The sequence below is a fragment of the Rhinatrema bivittatum genome, chromosome 4, assembly GCF_901001135.1.
Source record: "Rhinatrema bivittatum chromosome 4, aRhiBiv1.1, whole genome shotgun sequence".
NCBI lineage: Eukaryota > Metazoa > Chordata > Amphibia > Gymnophiona > Rhinatrematidae > Rhinatrema > Rhinatrema bivittatum.
The window spans coordinates 2,485,048-2,511,087 of record NC_042618.1 but is presented as its reverse complement, the minus strand read 5'-3'; the positions used below and the strand labels follow the sequence as shown (position 1 = coordinate 2,511,087).

Below are 26,040 nucleotides of genomic sequence, written 5' to 3'. Positions count from 1 at the left end.
TGGTTTTTATCACTATGTGTTGCTTAAGGCTGAGTTCCATGTCTATAATCACTCCTAGGTTTCTAGCTTTATCATTTAGCTCCACTGATTTATTATTATTAAGTTTAATGGGGTTTTGAATTCTTTGAGAAGGGAATGGTGAATAAAACAGAGAATGTCATAATACTTCTGTATTGCTCCATGATGAGACCTCACCTTGAATACCGTGTTTGTTGAGTGAAAACTAATTTTCTCAATTTGTTTTAATTGTGTTACTTGCTAACTTCATGTAGTGCCCCATAATACTTGTATTATCTAAAAGAGTAACCAATTAATCAATTCACATTTACCGGCTCAAGTCCTTTCATGATTTTATTGACTTCTATCATATCCCCCCTCAGCCGTCTCTTTTCCAAGCTGAACAGCCCTAACCTCTTTAGTCTTTCCTCATAGGGGAGTTGTTCCATCCCTGTTATCATTTTGGTAGCCCTTCTCTGTACCTTCTCCATCGCAATTATATCTTTTTTGAGATGCGGCGACCAGAACTGTACACAGTATTCAAGGTGCGGTCTCACCATGGAGCGATACAGAGGCATTATGACATTTTCCGTTTTATTCACCATTCCCTTCCTAACAATTTCTAACATTCTGTTTGCTTTTTTGACTGCCGCAGCACACTGAGCAGACAGTTTCAATTTATTATCCATTGGGAAGCCCAGATCATTTTCCTGGGTGGTAACGTATAAGAGACGTCCGCCAATTTCTCCTGGACCTCTGGGCAGAGATTCAAAGCTCTGAGCCAAGCCATTGTGTGGGCTCCGATGCCCGTTGCGGCCACATGAGCCGATTTCTCAAAAACGTCGTAAACTGAACGCACCTCATGCTTACCACACTCGAAGCCTTGCTGGACCAGCGCCAGGAATGCAACCTGCTGCTGTTGAGGTAGGCGGTCCGCCAGCTCCTGAATCTGTTTCCATAGATTGTGGGAGTGCTGGGCCATACATAGCTGGGTAGGAGGCAATATGGGCTATTAACATTGCCCCTTGGTACACCTTTCTACCCAGAGCGTCCCATTGCTTATGCTCCTGCCCCAGGGGCGCGGAAGCATGAGTCCGGGAGCGTTTAGCTTTTTTGAGGGCAAACTCCTCTACCACTGACTGTTGGGGGAGCTGATGCTGCTCAAACCCCCAGGGACTTCTGTAGAAGGTAGACAGCATCAGCCTTCCTGTTTACTGGTGACACGGACACAGGATGTTCCCAGATGTGCAAGAGCAACTCCTTGAAGATCTCGTGCACAAGAATAGCTACCACCTCTTTTGGCGCATCCACAGACTGGAGCACCTCCAGCATGTGGTGTCTGACGTCCTCTTCCTTTAAGAGTTGGAATGGAAACGACTCTGCCTTGGAGCAGACAAAGCTGGCAAAGGTTAAGTCCTCTGCTGGAGACCAGCGCCGCTCCTCCGGAAGGGACAGTTCTGAGAGGACATCGGAGGAGACAGCAGAGGAGGACTCAGAAGTATCATCCCCCCAAGGGTCATACAGAGTCTCCTCCTCACTGAAATCCCTGGGTAAGGTCAGTGGAGGACCCATGCTCGCTACCCTTGGCCTGGGCTCCAGAGGCACCGAGGCCCTTGGCACAGGAGCTGGGAGTCGCAGCCGAGGTGCCAGACGCCCTGGAAGCACAGAGCCTTCTTCCTTGGAAGAACAGGCAATGGATATCGCCCTGGAGGAATGAGGCATTGATGGCTGCCGGGGCATCGAGGGGCCTCCAGGCACCGGCTGCATAGGTAGGACACCCAGCAGGACATCAAGGCGCTCCAGCATCGGTGATGGAGGTACTGGCAACGATGGAGCCGGTGGTTCGATACCCCTGAGGACTTGGAGCACCACCAACTGAATCCTGTGATCCAGCTCCTCCTCCTCTAAGATTGCTATAGGTAAGGTGGGTGGAGGAGGAATGGGCACCACCACATTGCCCTTGAAATGAGGGGGACCAATGCCCGGCACCAACATGGGCATCGGTGGGGAGTGCCTCAGACTCCCGGGTTCGATCAAGGGCATAGCCTCGTCGCCACAGGGCCACTTCAGGGGCAACACAGCTGATGCCTTCCTGGAACTGGTGCCATACGCCAATGGTGAGCGGGGATGGTGCTTCCTCAATCTGTCATGGTGCTTGGCCTGGTCCTTCCCCGGCGCCAAGGACGAGGAGGGCAAGGAATCCAACATCTTGGAACTCGACAACACAGACAGCAGTCGATCCCCGGCACCCCGCTCCAGAGGGGGAACCGGTGGGGGGGGGGGTGCATATCAATGGCTCAGTGTCCAAGGGTTCCCCCAGATCCAACGGCATCAACACGCCCAATGCCGGTGTGGATGGCCTCGATTTCTTGGAGCCAAAAAGTTTCTCCATTTTATCCAAACACGCCCGACAACCTTTCGGGGTCATCTAGTTGCACAGCCAGCAACCCTGGACATCGTGCAATGCCCCCAGGCAAAGAAATACAAACTTCATGCAGATCAGTCAGAGACATGGTCCGCGGGCACTGATGAAAACCGGAGGAAGCCATGCTTCGGGCCGGCTAGTGGTCAGTGCAGGGTGGACACAGACTCCAAAAACCCCCGGAACCAACAGCACAGAGAATGAAAAAAAATGTTTACCGTGCCACCCTATTAACTAGGGGGACTAGGGAAGAGGGACCCCGGCGCAGATGCAAAGGAAAACGTGCAAAAAACAAAAGAGAACTCAACAAAGAGACTGAAGGGGGACCCCGCGTGGCTGCGCAGACAGTGGCAATGCTGGACATGCTCAGTGTGCCAGTCAAAGCTCTAGAAACTGTGACATACGTTTTCCGTGCCGGGCTCCATCTGATGATGTCACCCATGGGTGAGGACTGACATCCTGCTTGTCCTAGGAGAAAATCCTACTCTCTGTTTCCTGTCTTTTAGCCAGTTTGTAATCCACAAAAAGACATCGCCACCTATACCCATGACTTTTTAGTTTCCTTAGAAGCCTCTCACGAGGGACTTTGTCATACTGCATTAGGAAGCATCGCTACATTCAAAAAGCAGTTCCTAGGCACTCAAATGATTAGCAAGGCCTCCCATGACAAACTGCAGCAGAAAGGTAAAGCCGATTGAGCATGCTGTGAGCCCAGAGCTTCACTTTGGAAGATAACAGGAATGCTCTTTGCCGACCATTAACAAAGCGGATCTCTGGTGATCTCTGAATGCCAAAGAAAGGCAGCCTCATGATGTCAGAAAGTGGTCAGTTTGGAGATGGTTTGCATGATTAAGTTAGGGACCCGGGCATACAAACTGCAGGATTTGAATATCCCACAGTGCCAACTGGGTCCAATTCAGCCAGATAAAACTAATCCAGATAAATCATGGGGTGCTCTGGCAGCATTTCAGGGTGGGCCAAACGTATCCAGATAACTCCGATATTCAGAATTATCTGGGTAAGTCTAGTTATGCCACAAGTTGTCTGCATACCACTGATTTATTTATTTATTTATAACTTTTTATATACCAAGGTTCAATTAACAAGATTAATTATCACTTCGGTTTACATTACAACCAGCAAAAAATAACAGAGACAAAGTCTTGTTTTACAATGAACAGGGTAGAAGTAACCTGGATTAAAACAATGATCAGGGTAGAAATAACCTGGATAAACATAAAATGGGTGAAGCAAGTATAGAGAATTGGGTCTGTATAACTTGGGCGAGAAGCAGGGACATTAAATAGGGGAGGACTATGAAGGCCTCAAGTTGGATAGAGTACTCATGATGCGGATAAGAACCAAGGCTGAAGTGAGTAGTTATGGGAAGGCTTGTTCGAATAACAAAGCAGCAAGGCTGTGCCATTGAATATCCAATTTAATTATTTGCTTATAAGTAAGCGTTTGATATTCCACCTTTTCCTAATGTGGTCCCAAGGAAGATTACGATTCAGATCATTTACCAGTCTGCCTGAACTCTTCATAATCTCTTATTAATGGACACGGAATTCGGTTTTCATCAATTGGAAGAGTGTGTCACGTGAGCTGCACAGATGTGCACAGCAGCATGAAAACATCTGTACCACTAAGTAGGCAGACGATGCTCTTTGCAGCTGTACCACCCTGTCTGTCCCCCGTTACCACATCAGGTTTCCCAGTGTGGCAGCGGGAGGAGATGGGTTTCCAAGGCAGGAGAGATTCCTGGAGCCGCTGCAGACTGACTGGCTAAGCACAACGGAAGCATTTACTGAAGCAATGGGCGGGCGCCAGCCCGGCTCGCAGCTCTCTCTCTCTCTCTCTCTCTCACTCGCATCCCATCCACCAGATAAAGGTAAGCGAGCTCTGCAGGGCTGCCTCTTCTGCTTAACACAAGAGGTACAGGGCTTCTACCTGCGGTGCTCTCTCTTTCACTCCTTCACTCTCAGGTGCCAGCCCGGCTCGCAGCTCTCTCTCTCTCTCTCTCTCTCGCTCTCTCACTCGCATCCCATCCACCAGATAAAGGTAAGCGAGCCCTGCAGGGCTGCCTCTTCTGCTTAACACAAGAGGTACAGGGCTTCTACCTGCGGTGCTCTCTCTTTCACTCCTTCACTCTCAGGTGCCAGCCCGGCTCGCAGCTCTCTCTCTCTCTCTCTCTCGCTCTCTCACTCGCATCCCATCCACCAGATAAAGGTAAGCGAGCCCTGCAGGGCTGCCTCTTCTGCTTAACACAAGAGGTACAGGGCTTCTACCTGCGGTGCTCTCTCTTTCACTCCTTCACTCTCAGGTGCCAGCCCGGCTCGCAGCTCTCTCTCTCTCTCTCTCTCGCTCTCTCACTCGCATCCCATCCACCAGATAAAGGTAAGCGAGCCCTGCAGGGCTGCCTCTTCTGCTTAACACAAGAGGTACAGGGCTTCTACCAGCGGTGCTCTCTCTTTCACTCCTTCACTCTCACTCTCTGTTCTCTTGGCCTCCTCCTTTCCAACCTTGCTTCTCTTTTTCTCTGGGACTTCTCGCCCTCTCTCTCCCTCCTCCCTTTCTCTTAGTCTCTCTGTCCCTCCCAACCTGTTTTCTTTCCCTGCTTGTGCAGCTGCCAGTCCTCCACGCAGTAACCTCCTGACATTGTCCCTATGTGAATATAAATCAGCCTGGACGGCCAGGCTAGGAATTAAAGTCTGAATACAGACGCAGGCACAGCTGGCCTATAATCAACATTAAAAAAAAATAAAAAGAGATTAGCACTTTAGAGATTAAGCATTATCGTTTCAACACTTAACATAAATCAGCTGTACTCAAGATGGAGGCTGTGCCATGGAGCAGCTTGAAGCTCCCTGCTTAACCATGGATCAGACTGGAGAAATTCCATCTTCTGCTCAACTGATGGCTCAGGAGTGGCACAGCAAAGCATTCCTGATCTTGTTCTCAGCTCAGGCCCAAAGGGGGTAGGGAGGGGACAGAGTGAGGTTGGTGGAGGGAGAGCATGCATTGCTGAAAGTCCGAAAAGTGATCCTCCTATGATGGGCCATGGAGACGGATCCAGGGACGTACGGCCCAGCTCCCGTGAAGGGCCCAGGGGGACGGATCCAGGGATGTACGGCCCAGCTCCCGTGACGGGCCCAGGGGGACGGATCCAGGGACGTACGGCCCAGCTCCCGTGAAGGGCCCAGGGGGACGGATCCAGGGATGTACGGCCCAGCTCCCGTGACGGGCCCAGGGGGACGGATCCAGGGACGTACGGCCCAGCTCCCGTGACGGGCCCAGGGAAAAGGATCCAGGGATGTACGGCCAAGCTCCCGTGACGGGCCCAGGGGGACGGATCCAGGGACGTACGGCCCAGCTCCCGTGACGGGCCCAGGGAAAAGGATCCAGGGACGTACGGCCCAGCTCCCATGACGGGCCCAGGGGCACGGATCCAGGGACGTACGGCCCAGCTCCCGTGACGGGCCCAGGGGAAAGGATCCAGGGACGTACGGCCCAGCTCCCGTGACGGGCCCAGGGGGACGGATCCAGGGACGTACGGCCCAGCTCCCGTGACGGGCCCAGGGGGACGGATCCAGGGATGTACGGCCCAGCTCCCGTGACGGGCCCAGGGAAAAGGATCCAGGGATGTACAGGCCCAGCTCCCGTGACGGGCCCAGGGTGACGGATCCAGGGACGTACGGCCCAGCTCCCGTGACGGGCCCAGGGGGACGGATCCAGGGACGTACGGCCCAGCTCCCATGACGGGCCCAGGGGGACGGATCCAGGGACGTACGGCCCAGCTCCCGTGACGGGCCCAGGGAAAAGGATCCAGGGATGTACGGCCCAGCTCCCGTGACGGGCCCAGGGAAAAGGATCCAGGGACGTACGGCCCAGCTCCCGTGAAGGGCCCAGGGGGACGGATCCAGGGACGTACGGCCCAGCTCCCGTGACGGGCCCAGGGGGACGGATCCAGGGACGTACGGCCCAGCTCCCGTGAAGGGCCCAGGGGGACGGATCCAGGGACGTACGGCCCAGCTCCCGTGAAGGGCCCAGGGGGACGGATCCAGGGACGTACGGCCCAGCTCCAGTGACGGGCCCAGGGGGACGGATCCAGGGACGTACGGCCCAGCTCCCGTGACGGGCCCAGGGGGACGGATCCAGGGACGTACGGCCCAGCTCCCGTGACGGGCCCAGGGGGACGGATCCAGGGACGTACGGCCCAGCTCCCGTGACGGGCCCAGGGAAAAGGATCCAGGGATGTACGGCCCAGCTCCCGTGAAGGGCCCAGGGGGACGGATCCAGGGACGTACGGCCCAGCTCCCGTGACGGGCCCAGGGGGACGGATCCAGGGATGTACGGCCCAGCTCCCATGACGGGCCCAGGGAAAAGGATCCAGGGATGTACGGCCCAGCTCCCGTGACGGGCCCAGGGGGACGGATCCAGGGACGTACGGCCCAGCTGCCGTGACGGGCCCAGGGAAAAGGATCCAGGGACGTACGGCCCAGCTGCCGTGACGGGCCCAGGGGGACGGATCCAGGGACGTACAGGCCCAGCTCCAGTGACGGGCCCAGGGGGACGGATCCAGGGACGTACGGCCCAGCTCCAGTGACGGGCCCAGGGGGACGGATCCAGGGACGTACGGCCCAGCTCCCGTGACGGGCCCAGGGGGACGGATCCAGGGACGTACGGCCCAGCTCCAGTGACGGGCCCAGGGGGACGGATCCAGGGACGTACGGCCCAGCTCCCGTGACGGGCCCAGGGGGACGGATCCAGGGACTGTACAGGCCCTAGCTCCAGTGACGGGCCCAGGAGGACGGATCCAGGGACTGTACAGGCCCAGCTCCAGTGACGGGCCCAGGGACGACGGATCCAGGGATGTACAGGCCCAGCTCCAGTGACAGGGCCCAGGGGGACGGATCCAGGGATGTACAGGCCCAGCTCCTGTGACGGGCCCAGGGGGACGGATCCAGGGATGTACAGGCCCAGCTCCAGTGACGGGCCCAGGGGGACGGATCCAGGGATGTACGGCCCAGCTCCCGTGACGGGCCCAGGGGGACGGATCCAGGGATGTACAGGCCCAGCTCCAGTGACGGGCCCAGGAGGACGGATCCAGGGATGTACGGCCCAGCTCCAGTGACGGGCCCAGGAGGACGGATCCAGGGATGTACGGCCCAGCTCCAGTGATGGGCCCAGGGGGACGGATCCACGGGAGTACAGTCCTGCTCCTTTGAGAGACCAGAGAGAGATGCCCTATTGACAATATAACTGAAGACATGCAGACAGGGCAGGGGTCATTTGTTAGAGGTCACTTAAGGGGTTAAGAAGAGATCCTTTGAATTAAGGACTTGGATCTCACAATAAAGTCTCTTCTGCAGGCAACTGATAAATGTATCTTGGCTGATACATGAAAGGAAAGTTTGGGAAGCCAGCTTTCTGCTTCCACAAGACTAATGCCAGCTCATTCATATCCTCTGACGTTAATACTGCCCGCCATCCATCATCCACTCTCTAAATTACATCTTTTTCATAACTGATAAAATCAGCCTTATTTCCACTTTATTGAAAAAATAACATTCTCCCCTCTTTTCACTTATTATATAAATATATATAGTACTATTATTATTTTTTAATATAAATGCTTTTTCATTGTTAGTGATGTATAGGCCTGAATACGCAGCTGGGATGTCAGGCTGCTCCCACTGGGAAATCTGAGCTGCTGGTCCAAAGTCTCTTCTTTAAGAGCTGAAGTTTTACCTCCTTTTAAGCAAGGTCGCCCTCAGAGCGGCCTCGCAGGACACTGCTTGTGCACGTTCAGCATGGTCGCCCTCAGATCGGCCTCGCAGGACACTGCTTGTGCACGTTCAGCGCGGTCGCCCTCAGAGCGGCCTCGCAGGACACTGCTTGTGCACGTTCAGCACGGTCGCCCTCGGAGCGGCCTCGCTGGACACTGCTTGTGCACATTCAGCATGGTCGCCCTCAGATCGGCCTCGCAGGACACTGCTTGTGCACGTTCAGCATGGTCGCCCTCAGAGCGGCCTCGCAGGACACTGCTTGTGCACGTTCAGCGCGGTCGCCCTCAGAGCGGCCTCGCAGGACACTGCTTGTGCACGTTCAGCGCGGTCGCCCTCAGATCGGCCTCGCAGGACACTGCTTGTGCACGTTCAGCCTCGCAGGACAGCGCTTGTGCGCGTTCAGCATGGTCGCCCTCAGATCGGCCTCGCTGGACACTGCTTGTGCACGTTCAGCATGGTCGCCCTCAGATCGGCCTCGCAGGACACTGCTTGTGCACGTTCAGCATGGTCGCCCTCAGATCGGCCTCGCAGGACACTGCTTGTGCACGTTCAGCGCGGTCGCCCTCAGAGCGGCCTCGCAGGACACTGCTTGTGCACGTTCAGCGCGGTCGCCCTCAGATCGGCCTCGCAGGACACTGCTTGTGCACGTTCAGCACGGTCGCCCTCGGAGCGGCCTCGCAGGACACTGCTTGTGCACGTTCAGCCTCGCAGGACAGCGCTTGTGCGCGTTCAGCATGGTCGCCCTCAGATCGGCCTCTCAGGACACTGCTTGTGCACGTTCAGCACGGTCGCCCTCAGAGCGGCCTCCCAGGACTCTGCTTGTGCACGTTCAGCACGGTCGCCCTCAGAGCGGCCTCCCAGGACACTGCTTGTGCACGTTCAGCACGGTCGCCCTCAGAGCGGCCTCCCAGGACTCTGCTTGTGCACGTTCAGCACGGTTGCCCTCAGATCGGCCTCGCAGGACACTGCTTGTGCACGTTCAGCACGGTCGCCCTCAGAGCGGCCTCGCAGGACACTGCTTGTGCACGTTCAGCATGTTAAGTCCCCAGCTCCAATCACTTTTCACCAAATTCATTATTTCCCTCCCATCTGATAGGGGGCTAGGGAGGGAGAGGAAAGGGAGGGGATCTTTAAGGGCGGGCTAGATTACACACTACATGGTTAGGGCGCGGGGGCTAGGGGGCATCTCTCTTACCTCTTTGCCCAGGTCCTCCCGGATCACTTGCTCCATCTCTCTCAGGCTGCTCTGGGGGGCCTGGCTGTGCAACACACTCAGGGTGTGGGTGTACTCCAGGGGCAGCAGGTAGTCAAGAGCCCCCAGGTGCTGGCCCACTTTGATGAAGGTGCCTCGGTTTGCACAACACAAGTCCTGGAGACGCTTGGCAGACCGCAGGTGCACCTGAGGAGAGAGGAATGCAAACATCCTAAAGTGAGTGTGCACAACACAGACCTAGGGCAATGGCACACGTAGCACAGTATGAGACACACCACCCTGCTTCTGCCATACCAAACGTCCTCATGCACCTCACTCCTACACCCCACTCCCCGCTATTTCCAGTGCTGAGATCTCACACAGCTCCCCCTCCTACCCACAGCACCCCTGCTAATCCAGTACTGAGACCCCCCAAACACAGCTCTGCCAATGCACCTCCCCTCCTGCCCTGCAGCACCCCTGCTATTCCAGTACTGAGACCCTCACACACACACACAGCTCTGCCAATGCACCTCCCTCCTGCCCTGCAGCACCCCTGCTATTCCAGTACTGAGACCCCCACACACACATACACAGCTCTGCCAATGCACCTCCCTCCTACCCTGCAGCACCCCCTGCTATTCCAGTACTGAGACCCTCACACACACACAGCTCTGGCAATGCACCTCCCTCCTGCCCTGCAGCACCCCTGCTATTCCAGTACTGAGACCCCCCCCCCCCACACACACAGCTCTGCCAATGCACCTCCCTCCTGCCCTGCAGCACCCCTGCTATTCCAGTACTGAGACCCTCACACACAGCTCTGCCAATGCACCTCCCTCCTGCCCTGCAGCACCCCTGCTATTCCAGTACTGAGACCCTCACACACAGCTCTGCCAATGCACCTCCCTCCTGCCCTGCAGCACCCCTGCTATTCCAGTACTGAGACCCTCACACACAGCTCTGCCAATGCACCTCCCTCCTACCGCTGCAGCACCCCTGCTATTCCAGTACTGAGACCCTCACACACACACACAGCTCTGCCAATGCACCTCCCTCCTACCCTGCAGCATCCCTGCTATTCCAGTACTGAGACCCCCCCCCCCACACACAGCTCTGCCAATGCACCTCCCTCCTGCCCTGCAGCACCCCTGCTATTCCAGTACTGAGACCCCCCACACACACACACACACAGCTCTGCCAATGCACCTCCCTCCTACCCTGCAGCACCCCTGCTATTCCAGTACTGAGACCCCCACACACACACACACAGCTCTGCCAATGCACCTCCCTCCTGCCCTGCAGCATCCCTGCTATTCCAGTACTGAGACCCTCACACACAGCTCTGCCAATGCACCTCCCTCCTGCCCTGCAGCACCCCTGCTATTCCAGTACTGAGACCCTCACACACACAGCTCTGCCAATGCACCTCCCTCCTGCCCTGCAGCACCCCTGCTATTCCAGTACTGAGACCCCCTCACACACAGCTCTGCCAATGCACCTCCCTCCTACCCTGCAGCACCCCTGCTATTCCAGTACTGAGACCCCCCACACACACACACACACAGCTCTGCCAATGCACCTCCCTCCTAGCCCTGCAGCACCCCTGCTATTCCAGTACTGAGACCCTCACACACACACACAGCTCTGCCAATGCACCTCCCTCCTACCCTGCAGCACCCCCTGCTATTCCAGTACTGAGACCCTCACCACACACACACAGCTCTGCCAATGCACCTCCCTCCTACCCTGCAGCACCCCTGCTATTCCAGTACTGAGACCCCTCACACACACACAGCTCTGCCAATGCACCTCCCTCCTACCCTGCAGCACCCCTGCTATTCCAGTACTGAGACCCTCCCCACACACACACAGCTCTGCCAATGCACCTCCCTCCTACCCTGCAGCACCCCTGCTATTCCAGTACTGAGACCCTCCCCACACACACACACAGCTCTGCCAATGCACCTCCCTCCTGCCCTGCAGCACCCCTGCTATTCCAGTACTGAGACCCTCACACACACACACAGCTCTGCCAATGCACCTCCCTCCTACCCTGCAGCACCCCTGCTATTCCAGTACTGAGACCCTCACCACACACACAGCTCTGCCAATGCACCTCCCTCCTGCCCTGCAGCACCCCTGCTATTCCAGTACTGAGACCCTCACACACACACAGCTCTGCCAATGCACCTCCCTCCTACCCTGCAGCACCCCTGCTATTCCAGTACTGAGACCCTCACACATACACACACAGCTCTACCAATGCACCTCCCTCCTGCCCTGCAGCATCCCTGCTATTCCAGTACTGAGACCCCCCCCACACACACACACAGCTCTGCCAATGCACCTCCCTCCTGCCCTGCAGCACCCCTGCTATTCCAGTACTGAGACCCCACACACAGCTCTGCCAATGCACCTCCCTCCTGCCCTGCAGCACCCCTGCTATTCCAGTACTGAGACCCTCACACACACAGCTCTGCCAATGCACCTCCCTCCTACCCTGCAGCACCCCTGCTATTCCAGTACTGAGACCCCCACACCACAGCTCTGCCAATGCACCTCCCCTCCTACCCTGCAGCACCCCCTGCTATTCCAGTACTGAGACCCCCACACACAGCTCTGCCAATGCACCTCCCTCCTGCCCTGCAGCACCCCTGCTATTCCAGTACTGAGACCCCCCCCCCACACACACACACAGCTCTGCCAATGCACCTCCCCCCTGCCCTGCAGGACCCCTGCTATTCCAGTACTGAGACCCTCACACACACACACACAGCTCTGCCAATGCACCTCCCTCCTACCCTGCAGCACCCCTGCTATTCCAGTACTGAGACCCTCACACACACACACCCAGCTCTGCCAATGCACCTCCCTCCTGCCCTGCAGCACCCCTGCTATTCCAGTACTGAGACCCTCACACAGAGCTCTGCCAATGCACCTCCCTCCTGCCCTGCAACACCCCTGCTATTCCAGTACTGAGACCCCCCCCCCCCCACACGCACACACAGCTCTGCCAATGCACCTCCCTCCTGCCCTGCAGCACCCCTGCTATTCCAGTACTGAGACCCCCCACACACAGCTCTGTCAATGCACCTCCCTCCTACCCTGCAGCACCCCCTGCTATTCCAGTACTGAGACCCTCCCCACACACACACACAGCTCTGCCAATGCACCTCCCTCCTACCCTGCAGCACCCCTGCTATTCCAGTACTGAGACCCTCACACACACACAGTTCTGCCAATGCACCTCCCTCCTACCCTGCAGCACCCCCTGCTATTCCAGTACTGAGACCCTCACACACACACACACAGCTCTGCCAATGCACCTCCCTCCTACCCTGCAGCACCCCTGCTATTCCAGTACTGAGACCCTCACACACACACAGCTCTGCCAATGCACCTCCCTCCTACCCTGCAGCACCCCTGCTATTCCAGTACTGAGACCCTCACACACACACACAGCTCTGCCAATGCACCTCCCTCCTGCCCTGCAGCACCCCTGCTATTCCAGTACTGAGACCCTCCCCACACACACACACAGCTCTGCCAATGCACCTCCCTCCTGCCCTGCAGCACCCCTGCTATTCCAGTACTGAGACCCTCACACACACACACAGCTCTGCCAATGCACCTCCCTCCTACCCTGCAGCACCCCTGCTATTCCAGTACTGAGACCCTCACACACACACACAGCTCTGCCAATGCACCTCCCTCCTGCCCTGCAGCACCCCTGCTATTCCAGTACTGAGACCCTCACACACACACAGCTCTGCCAATGCACCTCCCTCCTACCCTGCAGCACCCCTGCTATTCCAGTACTGAGACCCTCACACACACACACACAGCTCTGCCAATGCACCTCCCTCCTGCCCTGCAGCACCCCTGCTATTCCAGTACTGAGACCCTCACACACACACACAGCTCTGCCAATGCATCTCCCTCCTGCCCTGCAGCACTCCTGCTATTCCAGTACTGAGACCCTCACACACACACACACAGCTCTGCCAATGCACCTCCCTCCTGCCCTGCAGCACCCCTGCTATTCCAGTACTGAGACCCTCACACACAGCTCTGCCAATGCATCTCCCTCCTGCCCTGCAGCACCCCTGCTATTCCAGTACTGAGTCCCTCACACACACACACAGCTCTGCCAATGCACCTCCCTCCTGCCCTGCAGCACCCCTGCTATTCCAGTACTGAGACCCTCACACACACACACACAGCTCTGCCAATGCACCTCCCTCCTACCCTGCAGCACCCCGGCTATTGTTGGCCAGCTATTCCAGATACACAATCAACTTGTCTGGCTAGGTTGGAGCTATTAGTATTAGTTAGGCATGGCATCTGATAAATATCAGCGGTATATGATATCTGCAGTTCAATTAAGTAGAACAAGCATCCTGTTCAAAGCTGAGATTATTGGTAGAAAAAGAACAAAATTCTTCCAGGTTTCTTTTTTGCTCTGACACATATAGATGGATGGCAGGAACACCCTATCAACTGAACAGACTGACAACTGTCAATTACTGAAGAGATCAATCATGTGGCTGAAAAATTCCACTGGGGTGGTTTGCCAACGAGTTGGAGATCCCTGAAAAGTAAGCCCAGTATCCTGCCTCCAACAGATGCCAATCCAGGCCGCAAGAACCTGGCAAGTACCCAAACATTAAATCAATCCCATGCTATTAATCCCAGTAGTAAGCAATGACTTTTTCCTATGTCAATTTGACTAATAGCAATTTATGGACTTCTCCTCCAGAAATTTGCCCAAACCTTTTTTAAACCCAGATGAGCTAACTGCCTTAACCACATCCTCTTGCAACAAATTCCAGAGCTGAATTAATTATAGATTGAGTGAAAAATAATTTTCTCTGATTTGTTTTAAATGTGCTACCTGCTAAACTTCATGTAGTGCCCCACTAGTCCCTGTATTCTCTGAAAGAGTAAAACAGATTTACATTAACCTGTTCTAGTCCTCTCATGATTTTACAGACTTCCATCATATCCCCCCTCAGCCATTTCTTCTCTAAGCTGAAGAGCCCTAACCTCTTTAGCCTTTCCACCCCTTTTATCATTTTGATCACCCTTCTCCGTACCTTCTCCAATGCATCAATATTCTTTTTATTTGTTTAAGAGTTTTTATATACCGCGGCACGTTCAGAACATCACCTCGGTTTACAGTACAACACAACGCAGCAACAGGCTCTACAGGAAACATCTAAATATAATAACTAGTACCAGGCATAAAATATATATATATAAATATAGGAGGGGTAACGGGATAAAACTGAAAAACTAAACCATGACTGCAGTATAAACATCAGTACTGCTGAGTAAAGATATGGTATTTTTGAGATGTGGCGACCAGAATTGTACACAGTACTCAAGGTGCGGTCTCACCATGGAGCGATACAGAGGCATTATGACATTTTCCGTTTTATTCACCATTCCCTGCCTAATAATTCCTATATTATGTACAGTATTTAGTTGGTTTTATTTCTTAAAGAATCCATGACTCCTTGCCTCCCTGTTTGTTCATGTAAAACATGGCTACCTGGGAGCTGGTTAGAATGAGAGAGGTTTTTTTCTAAGGAGTGTGCTAATGATCACTTACAATTCAAGGAGGATGATTTGGAAGTGCTTTCAAATGAATGACCAAGTCTCTTTGGATCAAAATGGGCCTATGTGGACTTCCTCAATCATTGGCAGAGGCATCCGTTGTCAACACTAAATGATGAAGTTTTAGCCAAAGAGGCGCTCCTTCAGGAAGGAAGAAGGGGTCTAGCATAATTGGTTTCATTTCTTGCAAAACCTGCACTTTGGTTATGAAAAGTTGAGTAGCTTTATTGGGGATGAAGGCCCCAGTGTAGGAATCGTATGGGATGGTAAGGGAGTGGAAGCACATATGCCTCCACTACTGTCTGGCCGAGAACAACCTGTAGGCTTCTGAGTAATGACTAATCTGTGATGAACCGATTGTACAAGAGGGATCTGAGAGCGTTCGCTCAATCTGTGGACAGTAAGTTCTCTCTTGGAGAGAATACATCCAGACTGCAATGAATTTTATTTTATGGCAGGGAAAGGATTTCTCACAATTCATCAGAAAAGCTAATGATTTAGGCAACTGAATCAATGTTTACAGGGAAGTAAACATCTCCTTGCCAGACTCCGACTTTCAGTGGGGGGGGCTCCCCTACCCTAGTCTGAGCTGCTCTAGCCCATGGCCGCAGCTCCCCATCCTTGTGGCAATCGGGATGCAGCAAAGTGGCACAGTAAGTTAGGGACGCCGAGACCCGCGCTCTCAACTTCTCTTGAAAAAGGACCGATCTAGGAACCCTGGGTGGCCCACGTCTCCAGATCAATTTCCCTTGCCATAGTTTCAAGAAACGTCTTGCACATGCATTGGTGGCATCTGGAAGAGGCAGAACATTCATTTTAATGATAGCCACCCTCCCCGACCAGGAAAAAGCCTGCCTGTCCTGCCTAGCCAGGTCTTTTTGTGTACCAGATACCAAGGGATCATCCACCCTGGGTCCTAGTTTTACCCCCAAACACTCCACCCATTTCTTTGCTATTCTAAATGGAAGCTTCCCACCTGTACTCACAAAACGCTCCCCAGTTACCCAGGTATTTTATGACTCCAGTTTAGCCTCATTTACCTTAAACCCTGACTCTGTCCCAAAAATTCTCATTTCTGGTAACAGAGCTTCAAGCGATTTTATTTCTGGATCCGTCATCCACAAACATTGATGGATGATAATTTTGGTGAACCCACCGCCCCCTGAACCCGAGGATTGCATCTCACCCTTTCTGCAAAGGGTTTTAAAGATAAAGCAAACAGCAATGGTGACAGAGGGCAGCCCTGCCTGCTGCCTCTCTTTACTCCAAACCTCCAGTAATCTTAATGCAGGCCCAGGGATTCTTGCATAAACGCTGGATCCACCCAATAAAGTCTGCCCCTAACTGCATTTTCTCCAATGCTTTACATAGAAATGGCCCGTGAGCCCCGTCAAAGGCTTTTTCTGCCGGTACACTGTCCTGCTGAACCTGCCAAACCAGCTCTAAAACCCTCCTAACCTTATCTGAAGCCAACTTCCCAGGAACAGGACCTGTTTGGTCTCTGTGAATAAGGAAAGGAGCTACCATCCCTAATCTAGCCACTAGTCCTTTAGCCAAGATTTTCAAATCTGTGTTAATCGGAGAAATTGGTCTGTATGACCCACCCTTCCTCCTTTCGCCATTATGGTTATCCCAGCTAAGTTAATATCTGATGAGATTGTACCCCCTCCACCCGTCTTCAGAGAATTAAACGTATCTACTGGATTATTACAGGATGCAAGGTTTTATAAAACATGGTGGCGAACCCATCTAGCCCTGGGGATTTCCTCATTTTTAGTCCCTGAATAACTTGATACACCTCGCTGGGAGAAATTTCCCTATTCAAAATGTTCTTATCCTCCTTCAGCACATTAGGAAATTCTACACCCTGCGGATATCGTTCAATGTCCCATTCCTTCACATTTTTATCCGAGTCATAAAGCTCCTCATAGAATCTTATAAACCTTTTACTAATTCCCTCCAATTCATACAAGAATTTACCCATGCTGTCTTTGATTTTAGTGCAAAGATTATGTGTAGCCCTCTCGTTTCCTCGCTAGTAGTCTACTGGCTTTAATACTAACTTCAGAATACCTTTGTTTTAACATATCTAACCGATACTCTGTTTTGGCCAGATCAAGTTCCCTCTTCACTGCCTCTAGCTCCACCAACCTGCATGGATCCGGCGACCTCTTGTGGCTTAGTTCCAGTTTACTTATACTTTGCAAGATATGTAACCTTTTTCAGGCCCTTTCTTTTTTGAGATAAGTAGCCCGAGATATCAGCTTGCCCGCACTACTGCTTTCAAACATTCCCATATCGATCCCGAAGAAACTTTGTCTATCCTATTAAAGTCTAAGTATTCGTGCACCTCACCCATAAGGGAATCAGTAAACGTTTTTTACCATCTAACAGTCTACTGTTTAATCGCCAGTAGTGCTTGCCTTCACTCCTACTCTTTGTTCTCAAGGCTAACCAGACTGGAGCATGATCCGACCAAGTTATGTTACCCACTTCAGCATCATCTACATAATCGACCAAAGCTTTATCAATCAAAAAGCAATCCAGTCGTGAATAAGACTGGTGCATATGAGAAAAGCAGGTATAATTCTGTGGTGGGTTTCTTAGTCAAAAAAGAAGAGTCCAAAAATGTGCAAATGAAACAAATTATGAAAAAGAAAAATGTTGCAGACAAAGTCATTAAATATCAAATAGTTGGAGAAACTTTTAGATTGTGCAGCTAGTGTAGCTGGGTTCAAAAAAGGTTTGGATAAGTTTTTGGAAGAGAAGTCCATTAACTGCTATTAATCAATTTTACTTAGGGAATAGCCACTGCTATTAATTGCATCAGTAGCGTGGGATCTTCTTAGTGTTTGGGTAATTGCCAGGTTCTTGTGGCCTGGTTTGGCCTCTGTTGGAAACAGGATGCTGGGCTTGATGGACCCTTGGTCTGACCCAGTATGGCATTTTCTTATGTTCTTAACTAGGATGGACCATCATAACACCCCGCGGATGCTTAACATAATTCTTATTCAGTATTTTCACCGCTAAGAGTCATAAATAATCATCGGTCCTTAGGAAATCAGTCCTTTTAATATTTTTTTTATTTTTTTAAATGCTTATAAAAAGAATATAGTTCCCCAAACAAGTGTTCATCGCGCCTGACATGATATCACATTTCGAATGTCTGCTTCAGGGTCTTCCAATTCATGCTTTAAACGACAGAAGAGAAATATATTTTGCATTGATTTAGTGCTGATTGCTCGCATTTAAACCAGCAGCGTGCTCTTTCCAGTCTTATCACAGGGACCTCTGCACTAACAATATCCTCTGGCAACAAATTCCAGAGCTTTATTGTGCGTTGAGTGAAAAAGAACTTTCTCCGATTAGTCTTAAATGTGTCACTTGCTAACTTCATGGAATGTCCCCTAGTCCTTTTATTATTCGAAAGTGTAAATAACCGAGTCACATCTACACCATGGAGCGATACAGAGGCATTATGACATTTTCCATTTTATTCACCATTCCCCTCCTAATAATTCCTAACATTCTATTTGCTTTTTTGACTGCCGCAGCACACTGAGCCGACGATTTCAATGTGTTATCCACTATGATGCCTAGATCTTTTTCCTGGGTGGTAGCTCCTAATATGGAACTTAACATCGTGTAACTACAGCAAGGGTTATTTTTCCCTATATGCAACACCTTGCACTTATCCACATTAAAGTTCATCTGCATTTTGATGCCCAATTTTCCAGTCTCACAAGGTCCTCCTGCAATTCATCACAATCTGCTTGAGATTTAACTACTCTGAATAATTTTGTATCATCTGCAAATTTGATAACCTCACTCATCGTATTCCTTTCCAGATCATTTATACATATATTAAAAAGCACCGGTCCCAGTACAGATCCCTGAGGCACTCCACTGTTTACCCCTTTCCACTGTGAAAACTGACCATTTAATCCTACTCTCTGTTTCCTATCTTTTAAACAACTTGTAATCCACAAAAGGACATCACCTCCTATATAATGCTATATTATATAATGTAATGCTACTTGGCAAGTTGAATTGTTTTACTGTAAACCGGTTTGATTTGCATCCAATGCAAGAAGATCGGTATATAAAAAACAAAAAAAAAATAAATAAATAAATATATAAATGAAAAAAAAATGAAATTAAATGAACTGCTAAAATGTGAGCAAAATGTCCTTACTTTGGTGAGGTAGAACAAAACTGTTAACAGCATTAAACAGTATTCCTTTGGAGATGAGGAATTGTGTATTGTAACCGAAGCCCGTAATTTGGGTATTATACCCGATTCCCACCTAACATTTACACCCCGTATTATACGCCCGATTCCCACCTAACATTTACACCCCCTATTATACGCCCGATTCCCACCTAACATTTACACCCCCAATTATACGCCCGATTCCCACCTAACATTTACACCCCGTATTATACGCCCGATCCCCACCTAACATTTACACCCCGTATTATACGCCCGATTCCCACCTAACATTTACACCCCCTATTATACGCCCGATTCCCACCTAACATTTACACCCCGTATTATACGCCCGATCCCCACCTAACATTTACACCCCGTATTATACGCCCGATTCCCACCTAACATTTACACCCCGTATTATACGCCCGATCCCCACCTAACAGTTACACCCCGTATTATACGCCCGATCCCCACCTAACATTTACACCCCGTATTATACGCCCGATTCCCACCTACTGTAAACCGGTTTGATTTGCATCCAATGCAAGAAGATCGGTATATAAAAAACCAAAAAAAAATAAATAAATAAATATATAAATGAAAAAAAAATGAAATTAAATGAACTGCTAAAATGTGAGCAAAATGTCCTTACTTTGGTGAGGTAGAACAAAACTGTTAACAGCATTAAACAGTATTCCTTTGGAGATGAGGAATTGTGTATTGTAACCGAAGCCCGTAATTTGGGTATTATACCCGATTCCCACCTAACATTTACACCCCCAATTATACACCCGATTCCCACCTAACATTTACACCCCGTATTATACACACGATCCTCACCTAACATTTACACCCCCTATTATACGCCCGATTCCCACCTACCATTTACACCCCCAATTATACGCCCGATTCCCACCTAACATTTACACCCCGTATTATACACCCGATCCCCACCTAACATTTACACCCCGTATTATACGCCCGATTCCCACCTAACATTTACACCCCCTATTATACGCCCGATTCCCACCTAACATTTACACCCCCAATTATACGCCCGATCCCCACCTAACATTTACACCCCGTATTATACGCCCGATCCCCACCTAACATTTACACCCCCGTATTATACGCCCGATTCCCACCTAACATTTACACCCCGTATTATACGCCCGATCCCCACCTAACATTTACACCCCGTATTATACGCCCGATCCCCACCTAACATTTACACCCCGTATTATACGCCCGATCCCCACCTAACATTTACACCCCGTATTATACGCCCGATCCCCACCTAACATTTACACCCCGTATTATACGCCCGATTCCCACCTAACATTTACACCCCGTATTATACGCCCGATCCCCACCTAACATTTACACCCCCTATTATACGCCCGATCCCCACCTAACATTTACACCCCCTATTATACGCCCGATCCCCACCTAACATTTACACCCCCTATTATACGCCCGATCCCCACCTAACATTTACACCCCGTATCATACGCCCGATCCCCACCTAACATTTACACCCCCTATTATACGCCCGATTCCCACCTACCATTTACACCCCCCTATTATACGCCCGATCCCCACCTAACATTTACACCCCCTATTATACGCCCGATCCCCACCTAACATTTACACCCCCTATTATACGCCCGATTCCCACCTAACATTTACACCCCGTATTATACACACGATCCCCACCTAACATTTACACCCCCTATTATACGCCCGATTCCCACCTACCATTTACACCCCCTATTATACGCCCGATTCCCACCTAACATTTACACCCCCAATTATACGCCCGATTCCCACCTAACATTTACACCCCCAATTATACGCCCGATTCCCACCTAACATTTACACCCCGTATTATACACCCGATCCCCACCTAACATTTACACCCCGTATTATACACCCGATTCCCACCTAACATTTACACCCCGTATTATACGCCCGATCCCCACCTAACATTTACACCCCCTATTATACGCCCGATCCCCACCTAACATTTACACCCCCTATTATACGCCCGATTCCCACCTACCATTTACACCCCCTATTATACGCCCGATTCCCACCTAACATTTACACCCCCTATTATACGCCCGATCCCCACCTAACATTTACACCCCCTATTATACGCCCGATCCCCACCTAACATTTACACCCCGTATCTTACGCCCTATTCCCACCTAACATTTACACCCCCTATTATACGCCCGATCCCCACCTAACATTTACACCCCCTATTATACGCCCGATCCCCACCTAACATTTACACCCCGTATCATACGCCCGATTCCCACCTAACATTTACACCCCCTATTATACGCCCGATCCCCACCTAACATTTACACCCCCTATTATACGCCCGATCCCCACCTAACATTTACACCCTGTATTATACACCCGATTCCCACCTAACATTTATACCCCCTATTATACACCCGATCCCCACCTAACATTTACACCCCCTATTATACGCCCGATTCCCACCTAACATTTACACTCCCTATTATACACCCGATCCCCACCTAACATTTACACCCCCTATTATACGCCCGATTCCCACCTAACATTTACACCCCCTATTATACGCCCGATCCCCACCTAACATTTACACCCTGTATTATACACCCGATTCCCACCTAACATTTACACCCCTATTATACGCCCGATTCCCACCTAACATTTACACCCCCTATTATACGCCCGATCCCCACCTAACATTTACACCCCGTATTATACGCCCGATTCCCACCTAACATTTATACCCCATATTAGACAGGTGGTTGAAAAGGCTTTTTTTAAAATTGAAAATGTGAACGCTTCTGAAACAGCTATTAATAGAGAATCTTTTTCGGTCAGTGCTGCAAGCTTTGCTTTTTAACCAAGTGGATTATTGGAGAAGTCTCTTGGAAGGTTTGGCCTTTTTTTTTTTAATGTTTAATCATTTTTATTGTCAGTCAGAAATAAGACATGTCACATTATCTAGCAGCATAACAGTGCAAAAGTGATAATAAATGAACATAGACCGTAATTTCACACATAACCTCAATAGTTGACATACCAAGTGGCATGACAAAACAGTTGAATTAAGGACAAGACAAAAATGATGTATACTTCTGAGTAACTTTCTCAACGTTCCCCCCCCTCCCCCGGGCATAACAATATGTGGTTCCCAAAAAAGTGAAAAAATGGAACTAAATCATGACATTGAACAGGACACAGGACTGTACTGCTAGGAAGATGTAAAAATACAGACGCAGAATATCTGGGAAATAACTGGTATACAGAAAAAAGCATCGACAGGAAGGCCATCTAAGTGATATATATGCTTCATCCATACTATATGCTGAGAACATTATAATAATTGTGGACAGCACTAAGAAGGGGCAGGAAATGGACAAAGAGGGATCGGGAAGATTATAAGGATTGAACTTTTCTAACCATGTGGAGTATGGTTGCCAGGTTTTAATAAATACATTTAAGCGATCCCAATGTACTGCTGTTAGTCTGCCCAGTTGGTAATAAGAATACAACCTTTGTTGCATGGAGGCCAGGCTTAGGATGTGGTGATTTCTCCAATGAAATGCTATTTCCGCTCTGGATGCAATAAAAACTTGTGAGGCAAGGCATTGCGTTTCCCGTTTCTGGTCAGGAATTGGTAGACCCAGGAGGACATGCCACGGTTCTACCACCGCTTTAATGTGCAGAATCTGTGAGAGGCATTGTTTCACCTGCGTCCAAATAGCTCGTTATCCGGGGGCAGGTCCACCAAATATGATAATAAGTGCCCACTTCACCACATCCCCTCCAACACATTGTTGATATCTGAGAATTAAATCTGTGCAATGCGGCAGGTGAATAGTGCCAGCGGTAAATCAGTTTATAGCAATTTTCTTGCAACCCAACGGATACAGAACATGTGTGTGCCATGGTATATATAAGATCCCAATCATGGTCTTCTAGGGATTTCTGAAAATCGGTTTCCCAGTTCGTTCTGTGTTTATGTACCCCTAAGCACTCCGTAGGGTCAAGGCATACGGAGTGTAACAGACATGCTCCCACGTCTGTCTGGGTTGCCATGGCAAAGCAGATATTGGAAAAGGTCCCAGCATGGCCTGTTCCAACCTTACCCACTGTGGCAGTTCGTGCATGCGATGTATGGCCACCAATGCCCTTAGTTGTGCTGCGCCAAAATACCAATTTAGATTGGGTAACTGGAGACCACCTCTAAACTTAGGTTGAAATAACATGGACCTTGCAACTTGTGGAGGTCGTCTGCGCCAGATGAATCCACAAATGATTTGTTGCCATTGTTTAAGAATTATCGATGGAATACATATGGGGATTGTCGTGAAAAAATATAAAAACGTGGCATTTTAATTATTGCCAATCGGCCTAGCCACGAATGAGTATGCTGAAGCCACTTTTTCAAATTTTGTTTGATAGAAGCAATGAGTGGTATGTAGTTTAAGGTAAACAACTGCCGTGGGTGAGAGCCTATGCGTACCCCTAAGTACTTGAGAGAAGTGGTGGCCCATTTAAATAGGAATGCCCGACTGAGAGACAGGGCATCCCTGTGGATAATGTTAAATTGAGAATTTCAGATTTTTCATAGTTTACTTTCATTCCAGATACGAAAGTAAACCTTTGTAATTCCTCCATTACTCCTGGTAAGGAGGTTGCGGGGTCTGTGAGAGTGAACATATCATCATCTGCAAATAATTATATTTTACAGTGATTATCGCCCCTGATGATACCACGCACAGCGCTAGACCCCCTTATCCTAGTGGTGAAAGGTTCCAAAAATAGGGCAAACAGGAGGGGAGATTACGGGCATACTTGACCGGTCCCCCGTTGTATTGAAAATGGGTCCCCATAGCCCCCATTGGCCTTGACTCTGTCAAAAGGTTGTTTATATAACTTCAACAACCAAGTGACAAAGTGTGGCCCAAAAGCCATAGGGGGTCATTTTCCAAGGAGTTACCGCAGGAGATAAGTTCGCAAATCGCGCTAACAGCCATTAACGCGATTTGCGAATGCAAATTTTTAATTTTGTATTCAGGGGACGGAGCATATGTAAAGTTATCGTGTGCGGCGAAACAGCCGCAGTGTTAGCGCGGCTCCTAACGCGGCCAATAGCTACAACCCTTTCATTCGCGATACGTTGTGCGCTAGAGGCCAGTAAAGGTTTATCGCGGTTCACGACATTTCCGGACAGCCTGTTTCAGTATCCTGCAGGCCGGGGGGAGGGAGAGGGAGAGAGAGAGAGACTTGCTATAATGTCTACTCCCTAGACAGGTATTTGTATCCCTATGGGAGGCCCACCTAGTAACTCGAGGTGGGGATTAGGTATGAGTGTAGGGGGTTGGGGCCACTTTCACATTCAACATGAGACGTACGAACAGAACAGTGGTCTCTTGTGAAGATGTGATGGCCTTCAGAGTAAGGAAACTCACTCCAAGATGAGATTTGGCCAATGTTCTCTCCACCTAGCTTGTTGTTGCCCAGGTAGAGTGTCCATCAAGCTAGGTGGAGAGAACATTGGCCAAATCTCATCTTGGAGTGAGTTTCCTTACTCTGAAGGCCATCACATCTTCACAAGAGACCACTGTTCTGTTCGTACGTCTCATGTTGAATGTGAAAGTGGCCCCAACCCCCTACACTCATACCTAATCCCCACCTCGAGTTACTAGGTGGGCCTCCCATAGGGATACAAATACCTGTCTAGGGAGTAGACATTATAGCAAGGCGCTCTCGCTCTCTCTCTCCCGGCCTGCAGGATACTGAAACAGGCTGTCCGGAAATGTCGTGAACCGCGATAAACCTTTCATGAAACAGCCTGTTTCGTGCAGTGCGATGATTCTTTGGTTGTTTTATCGTGCACCGCGAAGATGTTTTCGCGATTAGCGAATACATTTGCGCAAATCACGAAAACATTGCCGCACGCGAAGTTTCCCCGCTGCACGAAAAAAAGCCTCATTTGCATGGGAAACGCCCCTTAATGTGTTACCAATGCGATATTGGAAAATGAGGCCCATAGTTTGTAATGTCTTGAATAGAAACGCCAATGCACAAGGTCAAACGCCTTCTCGGCGTCTAGTGATAACAGGACCGCTGGCAGCTGGTCGTGATGGACCAGGTCTATGATGTCTACAATTCTGCGTACGTTGTCCGCCGCTAACCACCCAGGGACAAATCCCACATGATCATTATGCACCAAACCAGGAAGAACACCGTTAAGTCTAGCAGCTAATATGTGCGCTAAAATCTTTAAATCTATATTGATCAAGGATATCGGCCAGTAAGAACCACACTGCGTCGGGTCTCTACCTGGCTTGGCAAGAACAGTAATACCAGCTGTGTTTGCATCTTTAGTGAAAGACGTGCCATCCAGCAGGGAGTTAAAAGCGTCAGTAAGAGGGCTGACTAAGACCTTTGCAAGTTTACGATAATAGGATTTCGTGTACCCATCCAAACCCGGCGCTTTGCCAGGTTTTAATTTTGCAATGGCGGCGAGGACTTCAAAGGCCTCAATTGGCTTATCTAGAAACTCCTGTTGGGAAGTATTAAGAGTTGGAAGTGAGACTGACCGTAAATAGCCATCAATATCACTGAGATATGGACGTGTCTTTTGCATATAATTGAGCATAGAATTCAGTGAAAGTATTTCGAATTTCTGCGGAGGTGGTAACCAGTCATCCCACATTATTATGCAGTTTTGCCACCACGGTGTGGGTTCTGGCGGCTCAGAGCTGATTTGCCAAATATCTGCCCGCTT

General features: G+C 50.4%; 1 protein-coding gene across 3 annotated transcripts in view; it reads right to left on the bottom strand.

Moving 5' to 3' along the window:
• ADCK1 (aarF domain containing kinase 1) overlaps nt 1–26,040 on the bottom strand; it is a 175,543-nt gene that overhangs the window by 112,015 nt on the left and 37,488 nt on the right. For all 3 annotated transcript variants that reach the window (XM_029597676.1, XM_029597673.1, XM_029597675.1), the window contains one exon: nt 9,404–9,607. In XM_029597676.1, the coding sequence (XP_029453536.1) occupies nt 9,404–9,607 (204 nt within the window). The remainder of the gene's footprint in view (nt 1–9,403; nt 9,608–26,040) is intronic.